At 34.4% G+C, this 19,731-nt stretch overlaps 3 protein-coding genes across 3 annotated transcripts; 2 read left to right on the forward strand and 1 right to left on the reverse strand.

The window, feature by feature from the left end:
- Window positions 1-3,573: 3,573 nt before the first annotated feature.
- LOC145598395 (protein NRT1/ PTR FAMILY 2.11-like) lies at window positions 3,574-6,450 on the forward strand. The gene is made up of 4 exons (XM_081654742.1): window positions 3,574-3,776; window positions 4,329-4,546; window positions 4,679-5,232; window positions 5,418-6,450. The coding sequence occupies exons 1-4, from the start codon at window positions 3,689-3,691 to the stop codon at window positions 6,316-6,318; spliced, it is 1,761 nt and encodes a 586-aa protein (XP_081510868.1). The 5' UTR covers window positions 3,574-3,688; the 3' UTR covers window positions 6,319-6,450.
- A 2,588-nt stretch (window positions 6,451-9,038) lies between these two features.
- On the forward strand, window positions 9,039-11,745 carry LOC145596658 (protein NRT1/ PTR FAMILY 2.9-like). Its single transcript, XM_081652877.1, has 4 exons — window positions 9,039-9,295; window positions 9,375-9,592; window positions 10,087-10,646; window positions 10,782-11,745. Exons 1-4 carry the CDS (start codon window positions 9,166-9,168, stop codon window positions 11,698-11,700), a joined length of 1,827 nt encoding a protein of 608 aa, XP_081509003.1. The 5' UTR covers window positions 9,039-9,165; the 3' UTR covers window positions 11,701-11,745.
- Window positions 11,746-12,936: 1,191 nt separating this feature from the next.
- Window positions 12,937-19,355, reverse strand: LOC145596655 (ATPase 11, plasma membrane-type-like). The gene is made up of 22 exons (XM_081652873.1): window positions 19,208-19,355; window positions 18,923-19,056; window positions 18,665-18,784; window positions 18,369-18,467; window positions 18,145-18,282; window positions 17,922-18,056; window positions 17,651-17,830; window positions 17,321-17,527; window positions 17,112-17,231; window positions 16,904-17,023; window positions 16,697-16,819; window positions 16,500-16,604; window positions 16,253-16,397; window positions 15,976-16,140; window positions 15,608-15,846; window positions 15,437-15,469; window positions 15,247-15,328; window positions 14,421-14,581; window positions 14,064-14,270; window positions 13,774-13,956; window positions 13,505-13,683; window positions 12,937-13,236 (listed from the first exon to the last, which is right to left on the reverse strand). Exons 2-22 carry the CDS (start codon window positions 18,974-18,976, stop codon window positions 13,140-13,142), a joined length of 2,892 nt encoding a protein of 963 aa, XP_081508999.1. The 5' UTR covers window positions 18,977-19,056; window positions 19,208-19,355; the 3' UTR covers window positions 12,937-13,139.
- Window positions 19,356-19,731: the final 376 nt, after the last annotated feature.

Raw genomic sequence — 19,731 nt, forward strand, 5'->3', positions numbered from 1 at the left:
AGCCGTAAAATATAGGTAATTTGTGCAATTCTTCATTATTATTGTCAACAAAGTAGTGAATTACAGATGATTAAGCATCATCCATGATGTCAACAAATTAATTAATGATTATGCATCATCCATGTATGATATTACACGTACGCATTAGTGACTTGGATAAGCTCAAATAATGTTAACTTTGTGATTGGCTACATATGGGATAGTTTTTTTCCATTCCTCAAAATGTGAAAATATTAGATGAAACCCGTGCGATGCATGATTTGTTAGCTTTTTTTTAAATAATTTTTTTTATATTAATGTGCTAAAATTTGTTATATATTTAAATAATTCCTAATATTATAAGATAATATATAATATTTAATTAATTTAAACTTAAAAATTTCATTCGTCAATTTTTTCTATGTGGCATTTGAATTATTTAATTCTAAAATTAATTAATAATCTCTTATTTAATTGGCTACAACAAAAATTTTTAATTTTACATGGCACGCTAAGATCCTACGTGGCTCTCTAAAAACTCGGGAAAAAACTCCCTTTATATATATATATATATATATATATATAATTGAGATAAGATTGTGTCATATTATATTATTATTAAAATAAAAAATATTGTCATATTTGTTTCATGCATCTTATTAATCTTATTCTAACTTATTTCGTAAAAAAAAAAAAAAAAAAAAAAAAAAGTTAAGAATTAATATTTATTCTGATTAAATATTTTTTAAAAGATAATTCTAGACAATAAGGTAATTAGATTTAAAGGCTTTTTTTTCTTAATCTAATAATTCAGACAATCAACATAGGGCCTAAATTATAATACTTTATAAATTATGTTTACGTACTAGGCCTCGTTCACTTCACCTTATTTTTGCTGAACATAAATTATTTTTAGTGAAACAAAATTATATGTGCTGAACTTAAATTATTTTTACTGAACCTAAATTAATTTTACTAAACTTAAATTAATTTTACTGAACTAAAATTAAATTTGCTGAACTGAAATTATTTTTTTACTGATTTTGTATTATAATTCTTCTTTAAGAAAATTGATATTTACTGAACTGAAATTATTTTTACTGAACTGAAATTATTTTTTACTTAATATTATTTTTTTAAGGTAAAATGAACAGAGCCTTACTCCTCATATTATTATGTAAAAATCGTTAGTTGACTATTGACCGACATTATAATAAGACTTAAGATCGTACCCTACAAGATTTTGTTTTCTTTATATAAAAAAAAAATTGAAATGAAAAACCCTTTACATTTTATTGTTTGAATCTTTAGTGGACTGGTCACGTATGTTCTTCATTCATGCATGTGATATAAAGACACTCAAGACAGCAACGAACACTAGTAGATCGAGTCGATGTATGAACACCATTTAACTCTGTATTTTGGATTTGTCTTGAGATTCAAAGCTACAAACAAATGTACCAATAGGCACACTGATAGAAACTTCCTCTCAAGTTAAGAATTGGATGGTCCATTCTCTCAGTGAGATTTAATCACACATATTACTACCTCCGTACATATTAGTTGCAAATTTGAAATATTTTATCTCTCACAAATAATCCCCAAATAAAGTTGCAACTAATATGTAACGGAGGTAGTATTAAAATAAGTTATTATTAGTTCGAAATAATTAAAAATATAAATAGTAGTAGTTCATGTGGTTGTATGCACACACAAAGATCTCTGTCCTACTTTTTTTTTTTTAATTATTTTTTTTTTCAGGTTAAGTATGTTGAGAATATACCCTAAAGTTAATTCAAAGGAGTAAGTAGTAAGTATCGTAGAGTTTAGGTTTCTAATTAATTGATTGATTAATCAATTAATGTTCCCACCTAAAAGAATTAGTGCTAATATGCATGGTGCGGCTAAAAAGTGACCTTTGGATCTTATTTTCGATACAAAAATGTTTCTCGTTTACGCAATTATTATAGAGACACGAGCTTCTCAATTTTATTCTTCCATCCAGTTGACTAGTCTTAGCGTCTGTTCTCATTGACTGAAATGATCGAGCTGAACTAAACTGAATTGAACTGAACTTATTAGAGCTGAACTGAACTGAATTGAAAATAATTGTATGAGAACAAACCCTTACTTTTGCATGTATTCTCAATGATGATCAAGAAAGTATTATACGAGTATACTCATCATGCATGGTAAGACGACAGGTATAAGTTTTTGAACATTCTTAGCTTATCTTATGATTATAGATACATGTTTTAAGTTATTGGATATATCAGATGCATGATAAAACTGGCTCACCCAATACATTTTGATTCTCAATTTCTCGATCATATTATAGTGATATAGTATTACATAAATAAGTTTGTAACTTTGTACCTTTTCTGTTTTGTTTGAAATATTACTTTACTTGGACAATGATTCTTTCTATCTTTCTCCTCGTCACATGAGCTCCTCGTTTATCTTTTTATCCTCTGGCCTCATCTCCTAAAATATCATGGTACTTCACTCGGCAATCAAAAACGAAAAAAATACTTATATGCAGCTGCCAAACATTAAGTGATGAGTGAGAGATCATCATACCCAATTGTACTGTACATTTAATCATATTCTTGACCAAATTAATTAATTAACAATAATAAAAGTATTCTTAATTAGGTAGATAATGGTTGGAGTTTTCCATGTATGTCGATAACAAGAGCCTTGTACTATGATTAATTGATTTAAACAAAGGCAGGATGCAGGAATTTGTCATTCACAAAATACATGATGGATTTATTATAATTTGTCCAAATTATGATATTTTGATTGATAAGACATCAAAAAGCGTGTATATGTGTTCATCCTATAGGCAGGAATTCCTCATTTACATAATATCATTCATATGCATAATGCATTATTGTAAATTGCTGTACGCAAGAACAAAATAAAATTTGAATTCTTGCATTAATTGTGATGTTTTAACTAATTTATATTAATTCCCCATTTTTTGTAAAGATTGTCTCACGTTACTTTTCAAGTTGTTTCTAAACGATTGTTACCATGGTAATCACGATTTCTTCCTACTTTATAATTTATATACAACCACACATGTTAAGTAACAGATCTACTTACCCTCTTAATACAGCAATTTATAAAATTATTAAAATTCAAAATGGAACATATTTTAAAAACCAAACGGAGTACTTAGGGCCTGTTCTAATTCACTGAGCTGAACTGAGCTAATTGGAGCTGAAATGAATTGAACTGGATTGAACTGAATATTTTATGAGAGGAGTATATTAGGAACTGAACGGAACTAAAGTGAAGTGAAGTGAACTGGATTGAACTAAATTCAACTTAAGCGGAGGAGAAGAGGCCCTAAACTTGTGTACATCATACATCAATCATGCATGCATTATTGTGGACCATTATATTGGAAATGACAAATTCCAATTGGAAACTACTCCGTTTTATCAAAAGTTAGATAAATCATATACACCACATTATTAGTCTCTAGTTGCTACAAAGTGACAGCAAACATTAATGTCAGAATAAATTTCAGGATACTTGTTCATTTTCCCCATCTATATAAACCGATCTACATTTTCAAACAAAAGTATTTCGAAATTAATATTTCCTAACACTCTCATCTCCCAAAAATCATATAGTATATATAAAAATAAAAAAAATAAAAAGAATTCTTTTTCATTCATTGCTAGGTTGCAATAATATGGAGATTGACAAGAAAGAAAGCATGGAGGAGAATAACAAGAAGAAAATTGTGTATAGTGGTGTCAAAGCCATGCCATTTGTTATAGGTACCTATGTCATACCCTCACCTTTTTTCTCTTTTATAATACTTTTTCGGTCTTTAAAAGCTCTTCTTATTTGGACGGTGATTGTCTCTAATAAGATTAAAACAAACAAAACTTTTAGAGACGAAAGGAATACTAATTTTTAGCTTGAGTTAGCTTGTAATTTGTTTAGCAAACACCATTTTATAAAATTGTGAAAAGTTAACATATATTTCAAATCTCATGATTATTCCAAAATTTATGCAAATTCAATTCATTAATCACAATAAATGTAGGAAGATTATCATCTATGATTTACAATGGAAAAAATATCTTTCATTTTTTCTTAAAGAACACTTATATTAGCTAGTACTAAAAAATGAAGGGAGTATATACAAGTAGTTATGATTTCTCGATCTTGTCTTGGTCCAGTGGTACGAGTTGAACATTGTGAATGTGACATCACAGGGTCGAGGAAAGTAAACATGAACAATAAAATTGTTGTTATTTTTAGTTAATTATTCACAAAAAAAATTGATGCTAATATAGTTTATAAATTGTTGTGCATTTATGCAGGAAATGAGACGTTTGAAAAGCTAGGAACAATAGGAACATCACACAATTTGTTGGTGTATTTAACCACAGTATTTAACATGAATAGGATGAATGCTACAAATATTCTTAACATCTTCAATGGATCAGCCAATTTGGCAACCCTCCTTGGTGCTTACCTTTGTGACACCTACTTTGGCCGGTACAAGACCTTGGGGTTCGCTAGCATCGCCTCATTCTTGGTAACTTACGTTACTTTACTCATACACGTAACACATTTTAAGTGGTCTAATCGTTTGGTTGAAATTAAGAAATATATTATTTTCATTCCGAGAAAATTATAGGAAGTTAACATATGTCAATTTTATTTGTAGGGAATGTTATTCCTAACATTCACAGCAGTAGTACCATCGTTACACCCTCCACACTGCGCTACAGGCGAAAATTGCGTAGGAGCAACAACAGGGCAGCTAGCATTTTTGCTAGGAGGATTAGCATTTTTGATCATTGGAGCAGGGGGAATTAGGCCATGTAACTTAGCTTTCGGAGCAGATCAATTTGACCCGGAAACTGAATCGGGTAAACGAGGGATCAGCAGCTTCTTCAATTGGTACTACTTCACGCTTACATTCGCAATCATGATCTCTGTAACCTTGGTTGTGTACATTCAGACTGATGTTAGCTGGGGTATAGGCCTTGCAATACCGGCTTTTTTCATGTTTCTTTCGTGTGCGTTGTTCTTCTTGGGGACTAAGATGTATGTTATGGTTAAGCCTCAAGGTAGTCCCCTTGTGAGTGTGGTGCAGGTCACCGTGGCTGCTTTTAAGAAACGCGGCTTGGAGTTGCCCGAAAAGCCTTCCCTCTCCTTGTTTGATCATGTTCCTGATCAGTCTATCAACTCCAAGTTCCCTCATTCTGATCAATTCAGGTATAACCGTTTAACAGTTATACTTTATACTATTTTTAGATGTCTGGAAAAAAACTGCCGCCAATCCTAAAGTAACAAAATTATTAGTAGCTGGCGAAAAATGACTTTTAGTAACTGGCATTGTTAGTTGCAATAGCCACCGTTACAATTAACTAATCTGACATTGTTTTTTCTGTGCTTTGTAGATGCCTTGACAAAGCAGCTATTATAACAGACGAAGACAAACTTAATCCCGAAGGATCAGCAGCAAATCCCTGGAAACTCAGTCCTATACAGCATATAGAACAAGTAAAATGTGTAATCAGAGTATTTCCCATCTGGATTTCTGGAGTTTTCTACACTATATCCATGGTAACGACAGGAAACTACGTCGTATTCCAAGCCTTACAGTCCAACAGAAGCCTAGGAGGGACTAACTTCAAGATTCCAGCCGCGTCCTACTCCATATTCTCCATGCTAGCCATGACAATCTGGATACCTGTCTATGACAGAATCGTAGTTCCGAAACTCAGAAAAATGACAGGAAAAGAAAATGGGATTACAGTCCTGCAGAAACTAGGAATTGGTATTGGTCTCAATATTATTACCCTTGTTGTTTTCGGGCTAGTTGAGCACAGAAGAAGAGTAGTGGCTCTGACTAAGTCGAGTCTTGGAGTCGATCCTCAAAGAGGTGTCATATCATCACTCCCAGCAATGTGGTTGGTGCTTCCATTAGTACTCTCAGGACTGTCAGAAGCATTTGCAATGATCTCGCTTGTTGAGTTTTACTATAAGCAGTTCCCGGAGAATATGAGAAGCATTGGTGGCGCGTTCTTGTTCTGTGGGATGGCTGTTTCGAGTTACCTAAGCAGTTTCCTGCAGTCTGTTGTTGATAAGATGAGTAGGAACTCGAAGAGTGGAAGTTGGTTGAATGAGGATTTGAACAAAGCAAGGCTAGATTATTTTTATTATGTCATTGCTTGCTTACAGTTTGCTAATCTTTTCTATTTTTTGGTGTGTTCAAAGTGGTATAGGTATAGAGAAAGTATTAGTACCTCTAGTGATGAAAGTTTAGATGAAATCAAATCCGAAATACCTCTTGTTTGAACATAGAAGAACATACTACAAGTACTAGCTTAATTAGTGGCTTAGTTTAATTATAAATGTCATCTTAATGCATAATCTTTAGTTCTTGTTCTTCTAATTTGTACTCAAGTAAAGAGAGTAAGAGGTTCTCAAGGCTCTCTAAGTTCAATCTTATGATGTTACACTTTTTGTGTGTTGTAAATCAAATGATGCGAAAAATGAATGATTACAAATTTACAATCCCTACAATTCCAAGATCAAAGCTTTGACTTTATTATTATTTTTGAAACCTAGAAAAAAATGTTCAGGAATAGGCTCCACCAAAATTCAATCCTCAACTAAAAAGCTCGATCACTCAGAAAAAGTAACGAGTACGTATTCAGCTAAATTCAATTAAAGTAAGCTCGATCATATGAGTAGCTCATAGCCTCATATAAATCCATACAATATAAAGATTTTTCAAATGATAAAAATGAAATTTTGGCGGATAAAATATATTTTGATCTGAATTGAAGCTAAGAAAATTCACCGATAGAGTCTTTCAAGTAATATCTAGTACTATGATTTTGCACCACGAAAATGCGTCTTTTTTACCACTATAGCAACACATGACATGGGGACCAAAAAATAATTAATAGTGGTGTCACTAAGCGTAACATAACTTGAATTGTTTTTCAGAAAGTTGGAATCTTATCATCTTAAGATGATAGATAGATACTATCTTGTTAATGGCAATAGGTGATTTATTTAAATTTAATGCGCACTTCCCACAATTAAAGGCTATGAAAACTTTGGGGACCATAGAAACGTATAATCAACCGCAAAAAGATAATTATCAATGAGAAATTCGTCTCCATATACTGTATAAATTACTAGTAGTTGTCAATTTAATTAAATAGGAACAAAAATTTGATGGAATATCCCATTAAATTCCTTTAACTTTTTGTTTGTTGAGGGGATGTAAGATACTTTAGGTTTTGTTTTAGAAGAAAGAGATTGTAACCAAAGGAGAAGGTGGAACCAATGCAAGGGGGTGTCTCTCACACGGAGAATATTCACCGACACAATTAAGATAGAATTTTTGCTCATGTACGTACAAGAGTGATGAACTACATGATTGAATAAATAATAATGATTATAACATGCACAAGGTATAATCAGTTGTACATTATTATAAACAATATTGTTAACAGAATAATAGGTGACAATTTGATGATCATGAAACCCAAAACTCGTTTTAGTTGTGATGTATCATGTGTTTAACACTTTAACACTAGTAAAACATGTTTCACTCGATCTAAGATCATTGATTGTATTGCGTACATTTGAACTTCCAAATCTTATCGTAATTCATTATTTCGAAGGGGAGGAGGAAGCAAAAATCAAAGAGAACCATCCAAGCTGCTCAAAGACCATTACTGGCTAAGAGACAGAAAATGCAATGTACCAAAGAAGCGTAACAAAGCATTCAACCACAAGGCTAGGCCGCGTGAGAAGATAAATCAAAAGCGGCATAATAGGATTGAGAAGTCACTATCAGCCTATACGGTCATATAAATAGTCTGCATGAATTGATTTATGTGATAGTCATCTCCAGCTAGAGCCTAGAACACTAGAGAATGAGCTTCTAATTGCGGACGTTCAATTAATTTAGTCGGTAAAGTCTTAAATAAACATCAGTGAATTACTTATACCTAAATAAAAGTGATAAGTGACACGCTAGCACAATCTTTATTCAAAATCCATCAACTTTATTTAAAAGTTAATATCATCTACGCCATGTTATCTTGCCTTGCTGACACCCTTAAAACGCCTTTTAACATTATTCAAAAGCGCTTTTTTAATTTAAAACTTTTGTTTTTTTCTTTTTTTAAAACCACTATTTCATGTTTTAATCATGAAATGTACGTTTATCTCGTTTGATAGTGAATGCTCATTAATCAGTAAGTGATTGCCAACCTTGATACTAGAAATCTAGAACACAACAGAAAGTGAGAAAGGTGAACTGAATTATACACAAATATATGATGCTATATGATATCTTAAACTTTATTTAAACCAATTTAATATACTATTTAAGATTCTTAAGATTTTGTTTGACAGCATAAAATACCATTAACAATATAACATGACATTTGCATTTCGGCTGTCACGGTGATGACTCTAGTACTCGTATCGTTTTCAAGCAACATTTTCATAGTGTGAGCGCAAAGAAGTATGGTAGGAATGGCAAGCTGACGTCTAGTCAATCTTGTAAAACTAAAAATGTCCTACTCGACGTACTCTCAAATCAATCATATTAGAAACTTTGTTTTCTATTACGGAGTATAAAGAACATCGATTCAATTCAGTTTAGTTTAACCCCTTAATTGTGGAAAATCCGTTGAGAATGATATTTGATGTGTGGTTGTGACCATGATAATGTGGCACTCCTAGATGCAGGGGATTTTATTGTATGAACCCCAAGAAACAAGGTAGGGATAGTTGTTTTCTAGTCCAAGGAATAGAAGTGTCATACTCCGTCCTACCATACTCTAAATCCAGTCATATTCGGAATTTTATAAGTTCATATAAGCTAAAGTCTGAGTTTATAATTTCAAATAAGTTTAATTCAGGACTTCAATTTAAAACTTAAAGGTTTTAGTTGTTGTCCGTATGACATATTTTAACCCACCGATACAATATCGTACAATTTGAAAAAATTATAGAGCAAAATGAGGTGACATATAGCACATTTTTTTTTAAAAAAAAAGGTCCAATTCTCTTTTTGGAAAGAGGTCAAGGTAGGTAAACCTTATATCAAAGAGCCTTCAATAATTAAACTTAGCACCAATATTTCTGACTTATAAAGAGCTCACTCAAAGCACTATGAACATTATCAAAAACAAAAGAAACAACATAATCCTAGGAACAGCCATGGAAGAACCTAAAACAGTTGTAGATAATGAAAAGCCAAAGTTCAACTACAAAGGATTAAAGGCCATGCCTTTCATCATAGGTAAGAATATACCGCGATTTTTGTTCATACTACTATAATCACAAGTAATAATCGAACTAATCGTGTACAAATATTTCAGGAAATGAGACATTTGAGAAGCTTGGGGCAATTGGTACCTTGTCCAACTTGTTGGTGTACTTAACAACAGTTTTTAACATGAAGACTATAACAGCAACAACTTTGATCACTGTCTTCAATGGTACCACCAACTTTGCAACTCTGTTAGGTGCTTTCCTTTCTGATACTTATTTTGGCCGGTACACCACCTTGGGATTCGCTACGATTGCCTCGTTTTTGGTACTTTTATCTGTCTCTTGCATAGTCTTATCAGTCAGTATTTTCATGTTCAAAGACCACAGTTGAACTAAGGTGCAATAGTACAGCAATATAGCAGGATTTAGTGTCAGATTATGCTTGCAGCTTACCTTTCACTCCTAAAACTGCAGAGTTCTCAGTTTGTTTAAATTTCTGCAGTCATTTTACAAAATTAACATAAGTAGTAAAGAAATATACGTATGACTAACTTAAGGTTGGTTACGCAGCTTATATCATACGGTATACAATTTCCGAAATCTCATAACTGACAGAGATACTGAACAAACTCAACACATCAAATTTAGGATGTTTTAGTTCCTGTTTTTTGCTGCTTCATTTTCAAGTTTCAGAGTTTCATATCTTGAAAGATACTAAAACTAGCAATGATTTAGCAGATTATTCGAACAACAGAAAACTCAAACTAAGAAAAAACTCTTTCAAACAGCAAAATCTTACTTTCTGCAAACTTTTTTCAGGGATTACTTGTGATAGACCTAACAGCAGTAATCAAGAAACTTCATCCATCACCTTGTGGCGACGAAGCAAAAGTCTGCAATGGACCATCACAAGGGCAGTTAGCATTTTTGCTGATGGGGTTCGGACTACTGATAGTAGGAGCAGCAGGCATAAGGCCGTGTAACTTAGCCTTCGGGGCTGATCAGTTCAACCCAAATACAGAATCAGGAAAGCGAGGGATCAACAGTTTTTTCAATTGGTACTTCTTCACTTACACTTTTGCACAAATGGTGTCTCTGACACTGATAGTTTATGTGCAGTCCAATGTGAGTTGGAGTATTGGGTTAGCCATTCCCGCGGCTCTTATGTTATTAGCTTGTGTACTGTTTTTCATGGGTTCGAACATCTATGTGAAGGTTAAGCCCCAAGGTAGTCCAATGGTGAATTTAGTTCAGGTTTTCGTTGCTGCAGTCAGAAAACGAAAACTGAAGCACCCGGATTCTCATCAGTTTGGTTCTCTGCTCAAATATTTGCCTTCTGATTCTATCAATTCCAAGTTATCTCACACAAATCAGTTCAGGTAGAAACTCTTCTAAACTATTAATCGACGTGTATGTTCACGAAAAAGGACTAGATTAGAAAGTTGACAGCATTGTTTAGATTTTGAATAGATATTGTGTTACACCTACTGAAAATGTAATGAAATCTTTTACAGATTTCTTGAGAAAGCCGCGATTATAACCCCTGAAGACCAAATTAAACCGGATGGTTCAGCAGTAGACGCCTGGAAACTCTGCACGATGCAGCAGGTAGAAGAGTTGAAATGTGTACTAAGAGTGTTACCCATATGGGCATCAGCCATAATATATCATGTTCCTGTTGTGCAAATGCACACGTACGTGATATTCCAAGCACTTCAATCAAATAGACGCCTTGGAAAAACAAATTTCCAAATTCCAGCTTCATCCTACATTGTTTTCATGATGATAAGCCTCACTGTTTGGATCCCAATCTATGATCGAGTACTAGTCCCATTCCTCGAAAAAATCAGGGGAAAAGAGGGTGGAATAACAATCCTTCAAAGGATGGGAATCGGAATAATATTATCTATTCTAACCATGCTTGTGGCAGGGTTAGTAGAAAGTCATCGCAGGAACCTTGCTCTTACACAACCAACACTCGGAAATCTCCCAAGAAAAGGAGAGATTTCTTCAATGTCAAGTTTTTGGCTGGTTTTTCCTTTAGGCATAGCAGGATTTGCTGAAGCATTCATGGCAATCGGACAAGTAGAGTTCTACTACAAACAGTTTCCGGAGAACATGAGGAGCATTGCTGGATCCATCTTCTTTTTAGGCATCGGAATGTCTAGCTACTTGAGCAGTTTTCTGATCTCCATAGTTCATAGAACAACAAAGAAAGGCGCATCAGGAGATTGGTTAGACGAGGATCTTAACAAAGGGAAATTAGATTACTTCTATTACCTGATAGCTGCACTATGTACCTTCAATTTTGCTTATTTCCTTGTCTGTGCTAAATGGTTTAAGTACAAAGGCAGTAGCGAAAACGCCAAGAAAATAGATGTAGAGCCTATTGGATGTGTAGAGCTTAGTGAGTCTCAAAAGGGAGCTGTATGATTTTCACAGTAATAAAATGCAGAAACAAGAAATTTCTGTTACATTTTTACTTTAGTACTTCGTATATACTTGTATAATTATATGATGTCTTAACATAACAACATGTTTGGTAAGCGTAAAACATACGTTTGGGGATGAAGTTGCATTATTGTGATCCATGTACTACTTAGAATAATTAGATATGAGGGCGAGCGACGACAAAACAAAGGTAAAGATGGTCCCAAACCTCCTACTCCTCTAGTAGAGAAAATGGCAAGGGACAATTACTGCAGTTTTGGCTTTAACAACCAATTTTGTACATGTCTTGTTCCACATGCTACAGATTACAAAATGTGGAAGAAATGGATGGAATAGATAGAAAAGAGTCAAAAGACAAGTGCTATCAATCACAAGAAAACAATCCAAAAATAAAGCATGACTTTTAAAAACTTGAAATCTATACAATCTTTGGACAATAATAAAACTAGAAACCACAAAAACGTTTGAAACGAAAAAAGGGTCTGTTTATACGACTAATAACAGTGGACGAAAAGTTCTAAATGCCAATTAGTGACAAATTATTGTTAGACTTGATACATTTCGCACCTTGTTAGTTACCGTAGTGTTAGGTGATTAGTCGGACTACTCGTCTGAAAGTAGACGTATTCCACTCTCGAAAAAACAGCTTTGAAAGTTATAGCATTCTAACATAAGTATCAAAGAACATTCTGCTTCAGGAATAATCGTGCACAAACAAGCATCTTAACATTATTAGAAAATAGGCTAGTGTTATCCACCACAAATGCACTTACAATGTCAAAAGATGAAAAAAACAGACTAAACTAAATCAAATGCTGATGCAATGATGCTTTTACCGTTCTTTCTGTTTTGCTTAACCATTTTAATGATGAATATACACTCATTCTATACCTGAATTGCAAATTATGTCATGTAACTTTAGTTATGTTACAGTTTAATTGGGTCTAATGAAGATCGGTGTTGTCAAGTCTTGTAACTTCTAAGAGATGTTAGTGATCTTCCAAATCACAAATAAGTTCCTTTTGAGTATAAAATAACCTTGTTAGTTAATTAAACAGATGTTAGTGACATTTATATACGAAGTACTACTTACGTACCAATGGCAATGGAACTTCAAGGACGACGACAAATCTAAGGCAGCCCGACTATAATAGCTTGTACGATTATGTTATAAGCCATAATTGCATATTGCAACACCAGTGTAGAGAAGACCATGAATTGGAAATGGATGGCAAGAACCACCCATGAGAACTTTTCATTTCAAAATAGCAAAAGCATGTTTACACAAATAAGTTGTTTTTAAAAGAAAAAAAAATTAATAAAAAAAAAAAAAAAAGACTAACTCACAACTACATGCTGTACTAATCTTTACGCTCAGCACTTTATACTTAACGCTATTGTATAACCACATGGTTTTAACCTCAGACAGTGTATGATCCCTGGATAGTCTCGATGTCGAGCCCCTTTAGTTTCACCACTGAATCCACATGCCCTTTCAGAGTAAGAAGTTCCCTTAACCTGCAACAAGGCAAGTTCAAGTGAGCAGAAGAGAATATGTATATCTCCATTATATGCACAAGGGCGCGCAGCAAAGTTCTGGTTTGGGGTCAAAATCTTTTTTTTTTTTCTTCACATATAAAGTGTGGTTTAGTACCAATTTTTTCATGTATCTTTTTACTATCTAGGAAAAATGAAATTTAGGGCATCCCAAAACCACAGAATTCTGAAAACAGAAAAAGAAAACGAGGGAACAGTCTATAACATTCTTCTGCACAAGAAAGGTTACCTAGCCATTTCAGCTCTTCTCTTGGCCTCTTCAGCCATTTGATTGAGTTCATGGTAGCTTGTTCGGTCGGTGAACATCTTCGCTTCTGGTGCTTGTAGTCCGTGGAGAGTTCTTTGTGCATGTGCCCACTTAAGCTCACGTTCTTCCTTTCCAAAATCTTTCTTTTTGGTGAAGGCAATCTGCAAATACAGAGAAAACAGTTAGTAACTGCACAAGTAAAAATAACACTTTTCAAAGTTTACACCAGCAATAACTTGCTGCAACCATACCCTTTGTTCAATAACAAGATCCCAAGCTCTTCCACTCAATACATAGCGGATGAAGAATTTGACAAAATCAAGTGGAATGTAGAAGATGAGGTTGTATAGCCAAATGACACCAGCCCAACCCCAACCAATCCCTTCAATCGCAGCAAAGGCCCAATTTGCATATACCGCAATCAAAGTAGCAACCTGCAACGTCGAAATGCTGAATTAAGATCTAATCTAGGAATCAAAGCAAATGAACTTTAAAAGTCAGTCAGCCTAGAAATGAGCATTATGACATAAAAGTTACTTACCAGCTGGGCGATTATGAAAGCACCAACTAGAAATAGACCAGGACGCTCGACAAATGACCAACTTCGAGATCGAGTAACAAAAATAAGAGCCTGACTAATTGTGCTGACTTGAAGATATATAGCAGATGCAAGCTTGTGCGTGATAACCGAACGTGCACTTTCAGTCATAGCTGATTGTCTGTTTAAGTGTGAAACCCCAAACGTTTTCTGCAGAATGGCCAGGAAACTTAGTCAACTTAATGAGCTATGAAAACTCAGTGCAGAAATATGGATGCAACTACACAAATAAACAATTATCAGAGAAAAAGGTAGAAATTCAACACTTTGTTCAGTCAAACTCAAAGCATCACCACATACCGGAAAGAAATCAGTCTCATATGCTGCCCAGAAAAATATCACTGTCATCATAGCTAAGTAACTGCCAATGACAATTCCAGTGGCAAAAATCTCAGAGAGCTTCCAGCTGTCTGGCATAGGAGATGGCTTCACCCTATCCTTTGATATGGTCATAATGGTACCTGAAGGCCAAAATCATAATCAATCAGCAAGAAATTTACGCCACTTATATTTGAGAAGCTCTTTAATGGAACAATTGATTTTAGGAACAAGGTATAAACTTCCACAGAAAAGGATCACAGTTTCGAAAGTCATCAAAGTGCTTTTGGAACAAAGTAATCATTCCTTCCTCTGATAGGGAAAAAGGAGTATTCATCAGTAGTACTGGAGAGGTGGGAATTAATTGTCAGTTTTTCTTCTTACAGATGCGTAGGGGTAGGGTATTTCTTCCCTTTTTTCTCAAACCACCCAGGATAATGTAGATTAGAAAGTGCACTAGCACAAAACTCAATACAATTGGCAAATAGATGAGAAGCCAGTATTCCATGCTCCTGTTCTACAATGGTAAGCAGAGTATCTAGATAGAACCCAAGCAAAGAATTTACTCCAGCAGTTTCATGATTAAAGGTCTTCTAAAATGTCATTACCAACTATAAGCCTCTATATATCAACAACACAGGGTTTGCATCTTCTAGTTAAAGATTGATAAAATATAAAATGAGATATAAAGGTAATATTAACATCTATAATGAACTACAAATGATAACTTGTCAATAGTTATGAGGGGAGGAATCAGATAGAGAGAAAATGACACATGAGAACACATAAAACAAAAGCAAAAGCATACCATCATTGAGAATGGCAATAATAAGAACCATGAAGGGTGGAAAATCGAACTTCCATATAAGAGCCAACAGCATGAAGCCAAGCTGTCATTAAAGAAGGAAAACTGTAAGAGAATAGCTGTGAATTAATCACATATATACCAGCCACAGGGACTGTACAACAAATCTCTCAAAACGCAGACAGTAACTTACCACAATACGAATGGTAATAGAAACAGCATAAATCTGCAAGGCAGGAAAGAAGAAACGTAAAGCCACAGAAATTTAAAGTGCCATTTAAGTAACTACTGCCTCCTTATCGAATAGACCACACAATGTGAAGAAAATATTTACACAGTCTTCCTTTTCCAAGAAAAAACTTACTGTATAATTTTTCATTCTCTGGAAGATTGCTCGACTAGTCAAAACAGCACTAATAATAACACTAAGACCAGGCTCAGTAAGAACAATATCTGAAGCACTGCGAGCAGCATCAGTTGCATCAGCAACAGCTATCCCAATATCAGCCTTCTTAAGAGCCGGGGCATCATTCACTCCATCACCAGTCATTCCACAAATATGTTTCCGAGCTTGCAATCGCTTGACAATTTCATATTTATGCTCTGGATTAATTTTAAAATGTCAAAAAGCCACAAACATATGCCGATAAATCCAACATGCAGATAATCTGCCCAAAAATGAACATAAATGGAAGAGGCTTTAATGTGGTTGCAATAATAGTAGTAAATTACCAGGGAAAACACCAGCAAACCCGTCCGCTTTTTCAATCAGATCATCAATGGGTAAAGAAGTAATTGAATCATCCTTACTCTGCCCAAGTAAAGACGATGAAGGGTACATGTTAGTACCCATACCCAAACGACGACCAGTTTCCTTTCCAATTGCCAGCTGATCACCTGATAAAATTTCAGCCATTGTGGCAATGACATTTGCATTAGCTTCTAGTGCACACACCCCAAAGGCTCAAAAAGAATGTTCTTACAGAGTGTTGAGTTTAGACAAACTTACCAGTTATCATTTTCACACTTACTCCAAGATTCAAAGCTCTCCTTATAGTATCTGCACTGTCATGTCTTGGTGGATCAAAGAGAGGCATGAGGCCAATAAATTGCCATGGACTTCCAGGACTCTCTTTCCTCCCCTCTGGAACTTCCTGAAAGAGCATGTACAGAGTATTAAAAACTGTTCGTAATTTTTCAAAAATAATTAGGTATCCCTTTTGGAAAAAAAAAATTCGTAAAGGATAGAAAATCACCTGGTATGCAACAGCAAGTGAACGCAAGCCTCGTTCAGCAAACTTGTCTATAACAGCATGAACTCTTCGTTCAATGTCTGACTTATTGTGAGCCAGATTCAAAATCTGAAATGCAATAAAAAAAAAAATTTATGATGTGTGTCACAAAACAACATATAGTACTTGTTATAAGGAAAAAAAGGACTTTACTAACATACCTGCTCCGGAGCACCCTTGCTGACCCTATGCATTTTACCATCCCTGTCAATGTAAGTCAATGCTGTTCTTTTGTCAGTGGGGTTGAAAGGTAGAAAGTGAACCTCTTGAATGCCAGCCCGAGCCTGTAAAAAGTGATAATATTAGCACACAAAGTGCAGAAGAAGCAAAGGAATAAAACAAGCACAACATGAGATCAATAAATCAACCTCTTTTGGATCAGCCAGCATGCCAACTATTGCAGCATCTATTGCATCCTGGTTTTCTATCCTGGAGGCTTGAGCAGCCATCAGCACAACAGTATCTGCATCCACTCCTTTGGCAAATACCTGCAACAGGTTTCAGCATTTCATTGAATATGAATAGCATGAACCATGATGGGTTTTTAAATAAAGCAACAGAGGCTACAGAACTTGCCTCGATCAGGTTTTTGTCTACTGTGAGCTTGTTCAATGTCAAAGTTCCAGTTTTATCACTGCAAAGAACATCCATACCAGCCATCTCTTCTATTGCAGTCATTCTCTTTGTAATGGCACCCTGCAGTTTCATTGCATAATTTTAGCATAGGACTGCAGTAAAGCTGTAAAACTAGTCAATATAAATATCACGTGCTAGGGAAAACCAACCTGCTGGGCAAGGCGATGTGATCCGATTGCCATTGTGACTGATAGAACAGTGGGCATGGCAATAGGAATTCCTCCAATGAGAAGAACAAGCAAATTGTCAATTCCAGGGCGATATGCACGGTGTTGAATAGGATACATGACAATGATTTCAACTAGCATTCCAACAGCAATAGAACAGATACAAAAGTTCCCTATTGCCGTTAAAACCTACACAATTGCACCACATTTCAGCATCACCACAATTATAAAAAGGGCAATGGTGATAAAATGCTAATCACAAATGACAAACTATCAATAACAAAAGAAACACATCATATTTGTTGCACTTGCCTGTTGGAAATGACCAACTTGATTAGTGGAATCTACAAGGTGAGCTGCCTTTCCGAAAAAGGTGTGCACACCAGTTGCAATGACTATAGCTTCAATTTCTCCTTGTTTGCAAGTAGAACCAGAGTATACACCATCCCCCGGGCCTTTAGTAACAGGAAGGGACTCTCCCGTCAATGAGGACTGCAACCATTACAGCTTCCAGTTACTAATTGCAACTAAATTATCATCTAACAATATTCTATACTTTCAATAACATCACCAATAAGCCTACCTGGTCAATCTTCAAAGGATCTCCGTCCATAAGACGAGCATCTGCTGGAACTATGTCCCCTAGTTTGATACTAATAATGTCACCAGGAACCAATACTGCTGCATCTTCCTCACTCCACCTTCCATTTCGTAAGACCTTTACATAGCAATTGTTGCAACTTAATATAAGAACATACTCAATAAACGGATATTGTTTGATGATAAACAAGTAGCCTAGCGAGTACCTTAGCTTTAGGAGCTAAACGAGCCATGAGGGCGGCGGCTGCATTACCAGCATTATTCTCTTCGATAAAGCTAATTGTCGAGTTAATCACCAACAATGTAATAATACCCACAAAATCTTGCCAATCAGGAGGCTTACCCTGATCAATTTAGAAGGTACAAATCACGATTCCGAAAAAAATAAATTTTTCTAAGCAGTACACCAAGCAAATTAAGAAATTCTCACCCCTCCATTAGCAAGAGCAATTGCCATAATAGCTGCAGCTTCCATAACCCATGATAAAGGGTTCCACATAAACCCCAAAAACTTCAAGAATTTGCTCTCCTAAACCACACCCATAATTCATAATCATGAGTAAATATCCACAACATTACACATTAACTAATAGCAACATAATCCATAATATTATCAAAAATAATCATCATAATTCAGCAGAATTGTACTATAAAACTCAAATTATATATAATTAATATGAAAAAAATGATTTACTAAAAATGGCAAAAAAACAACAAGAATCTTACCCTTTTCTCCTCAAGTTTATTGGGACCAAAAATTGTTAATCTTTCTTCTGCAGCATCACTTGTAAGCCCCTCTTTGCTACATCTTAGATTCTCAAAGACCTCTTCCAGAGGTATATTCTCCTGCACCCACAAATTTTTCCAAAAAAAATTTTAATAAATAACCAACAAAATGAGCAAAAAAGATTTTAAAATTTTGAGCAAAAATAATAAACCATAAATACCCATCAAAAATAAAAATTAAAAAAACAGATCCATTACCAAATCAACAGCTTCTTTCAGCACTGCTTCCAAAACTTCAGACTTTTCAGCCATTTTTTCTGAACTCAAAACTTAACTTCACCCTTTATTTTTGGACTAAAAACTTAATTTACAGATCATAACCATAAAGAAAGCTGCAAACAAAAAGACCATGAAAACTATAAGAAAGCTATAAAATTGTTAGGTATGATAAAATTATATATAAACCAATTATAATTATAATTAAAAAAAAAAAATGAGATTTTCAAGGATCAGGTAGGGTTTGGAAGGAAGAAGGCAGTATACCCAGATAACAAGTGAGATAACCCAAATTCCAAAGAAGTGGAAACGAAGCAGTAACAGTTGATAACATCAAATCATAATATGGGTCTTTCTCTCTCCTCACTTATAAATATACTAATTTCATGTTTTTTAAAAAAAAAATTCTGCTAATTTTTCTTTCTTTTTTTGTTTATTTTAATAATAAATATGATTAATTAAAAAAAAAAAGTGGGAAAAGCCAAAAATTAATTTAGAAATTGCTAAATAAAAGTTATAAACCTACCAAAAGCCATGTGCTTCCAGCCTTATTCAATAAATGGCCTAATTGATTGATTACACTTCACTTGAATTATTTTTCTTTCCTTATTGTATCGATATTTTATTTTGTTAAAACCCGTTAAAACTTGAAAACTCAACTCAAATATAAATCGAGTTATCAAAAATACTATCGGATTCTATTTTTAAAATAAGAGGACAACAAGGAAATTGTTAAATTAAATAGGAAAGGGTTGCTAAATATTGTGCCTTTTTTTTAGAGTGGCAGGAGG

This window comes from Chenopodium album, chromosome 20, assembly GCF_948465745.1.
Source record: "Chenopodium album chromosome 20, dcCheAlbu1.1, whole genome shotgun sequence".
NCBI lineage: Eukaryota > Viridiplantae > Streptophyta > Magnoliopsida > Caryophyllales > Amaranthaceae > Chenopodium > Chenopodium album.

Coding starts and splice junctions, on each gene's coding strand:
- LOC145598395 (XM_081654742.1), top strand. CDS start 3,689: ATGGAGATTGACAAGAAAGAAAGCATGGAGGAGAATAACAAGAAGAAA. Junction 4,547..4,678: donor CTAGCATCGCCTCATTCTTG/GTAACTTACGTT, acceptor TTTTATTTGTAG/GGAATGTTATTCCTAACATT. Junction 5,233..5,417: donor CCTCATTCTGATCAATTCAG/GTATAACCGTTT, acceptor TGTGCTTTGTAG/ATGCCTTGACAAAGCAGCTA.
- LOC145596658 (XM_081652877.1), top strand. CDS start 9,166: ATGAACATTATCAAAAACAAAAGAAACAACATAATCCTAGGAACAGCC. Junction 9,593..10,086: donor CTACGATTGCCTCGTTTTTG/GTACTTTTATCT, acceptor AACTTTTTTCAG/GGATTACTTGTGATAGACCT. Junction 10,647..10,781: donor TCTCACACAAATCAGTTCAG/GTAGAAACTCTT, acceptor AATCTTTTACAG/ATTTCTTGAGAAAGCCGCGA.
- LOC145596655 (XM_081652873.1), bottom strand. CDS start 18,976: ATGGCTGAAAAGTCTGAAGTTTTGGAAGCAGTGCTGAAAGAAGCTGTT. Junction 15,329..15,436: donor CTATTACCATTCGTATTGTG/GTAAGTTACTGT, acceptor CTTTAATGACAG/CTTGGCTTCATGCTGTTGGC. Junction 13,237..13,504: donor AGAAGAGCTGAAATGGCTAG/GTAACCTTTCTT, acceptor GCCTTGTTGCAG/GTTAAGGGAACTTCTTACTC.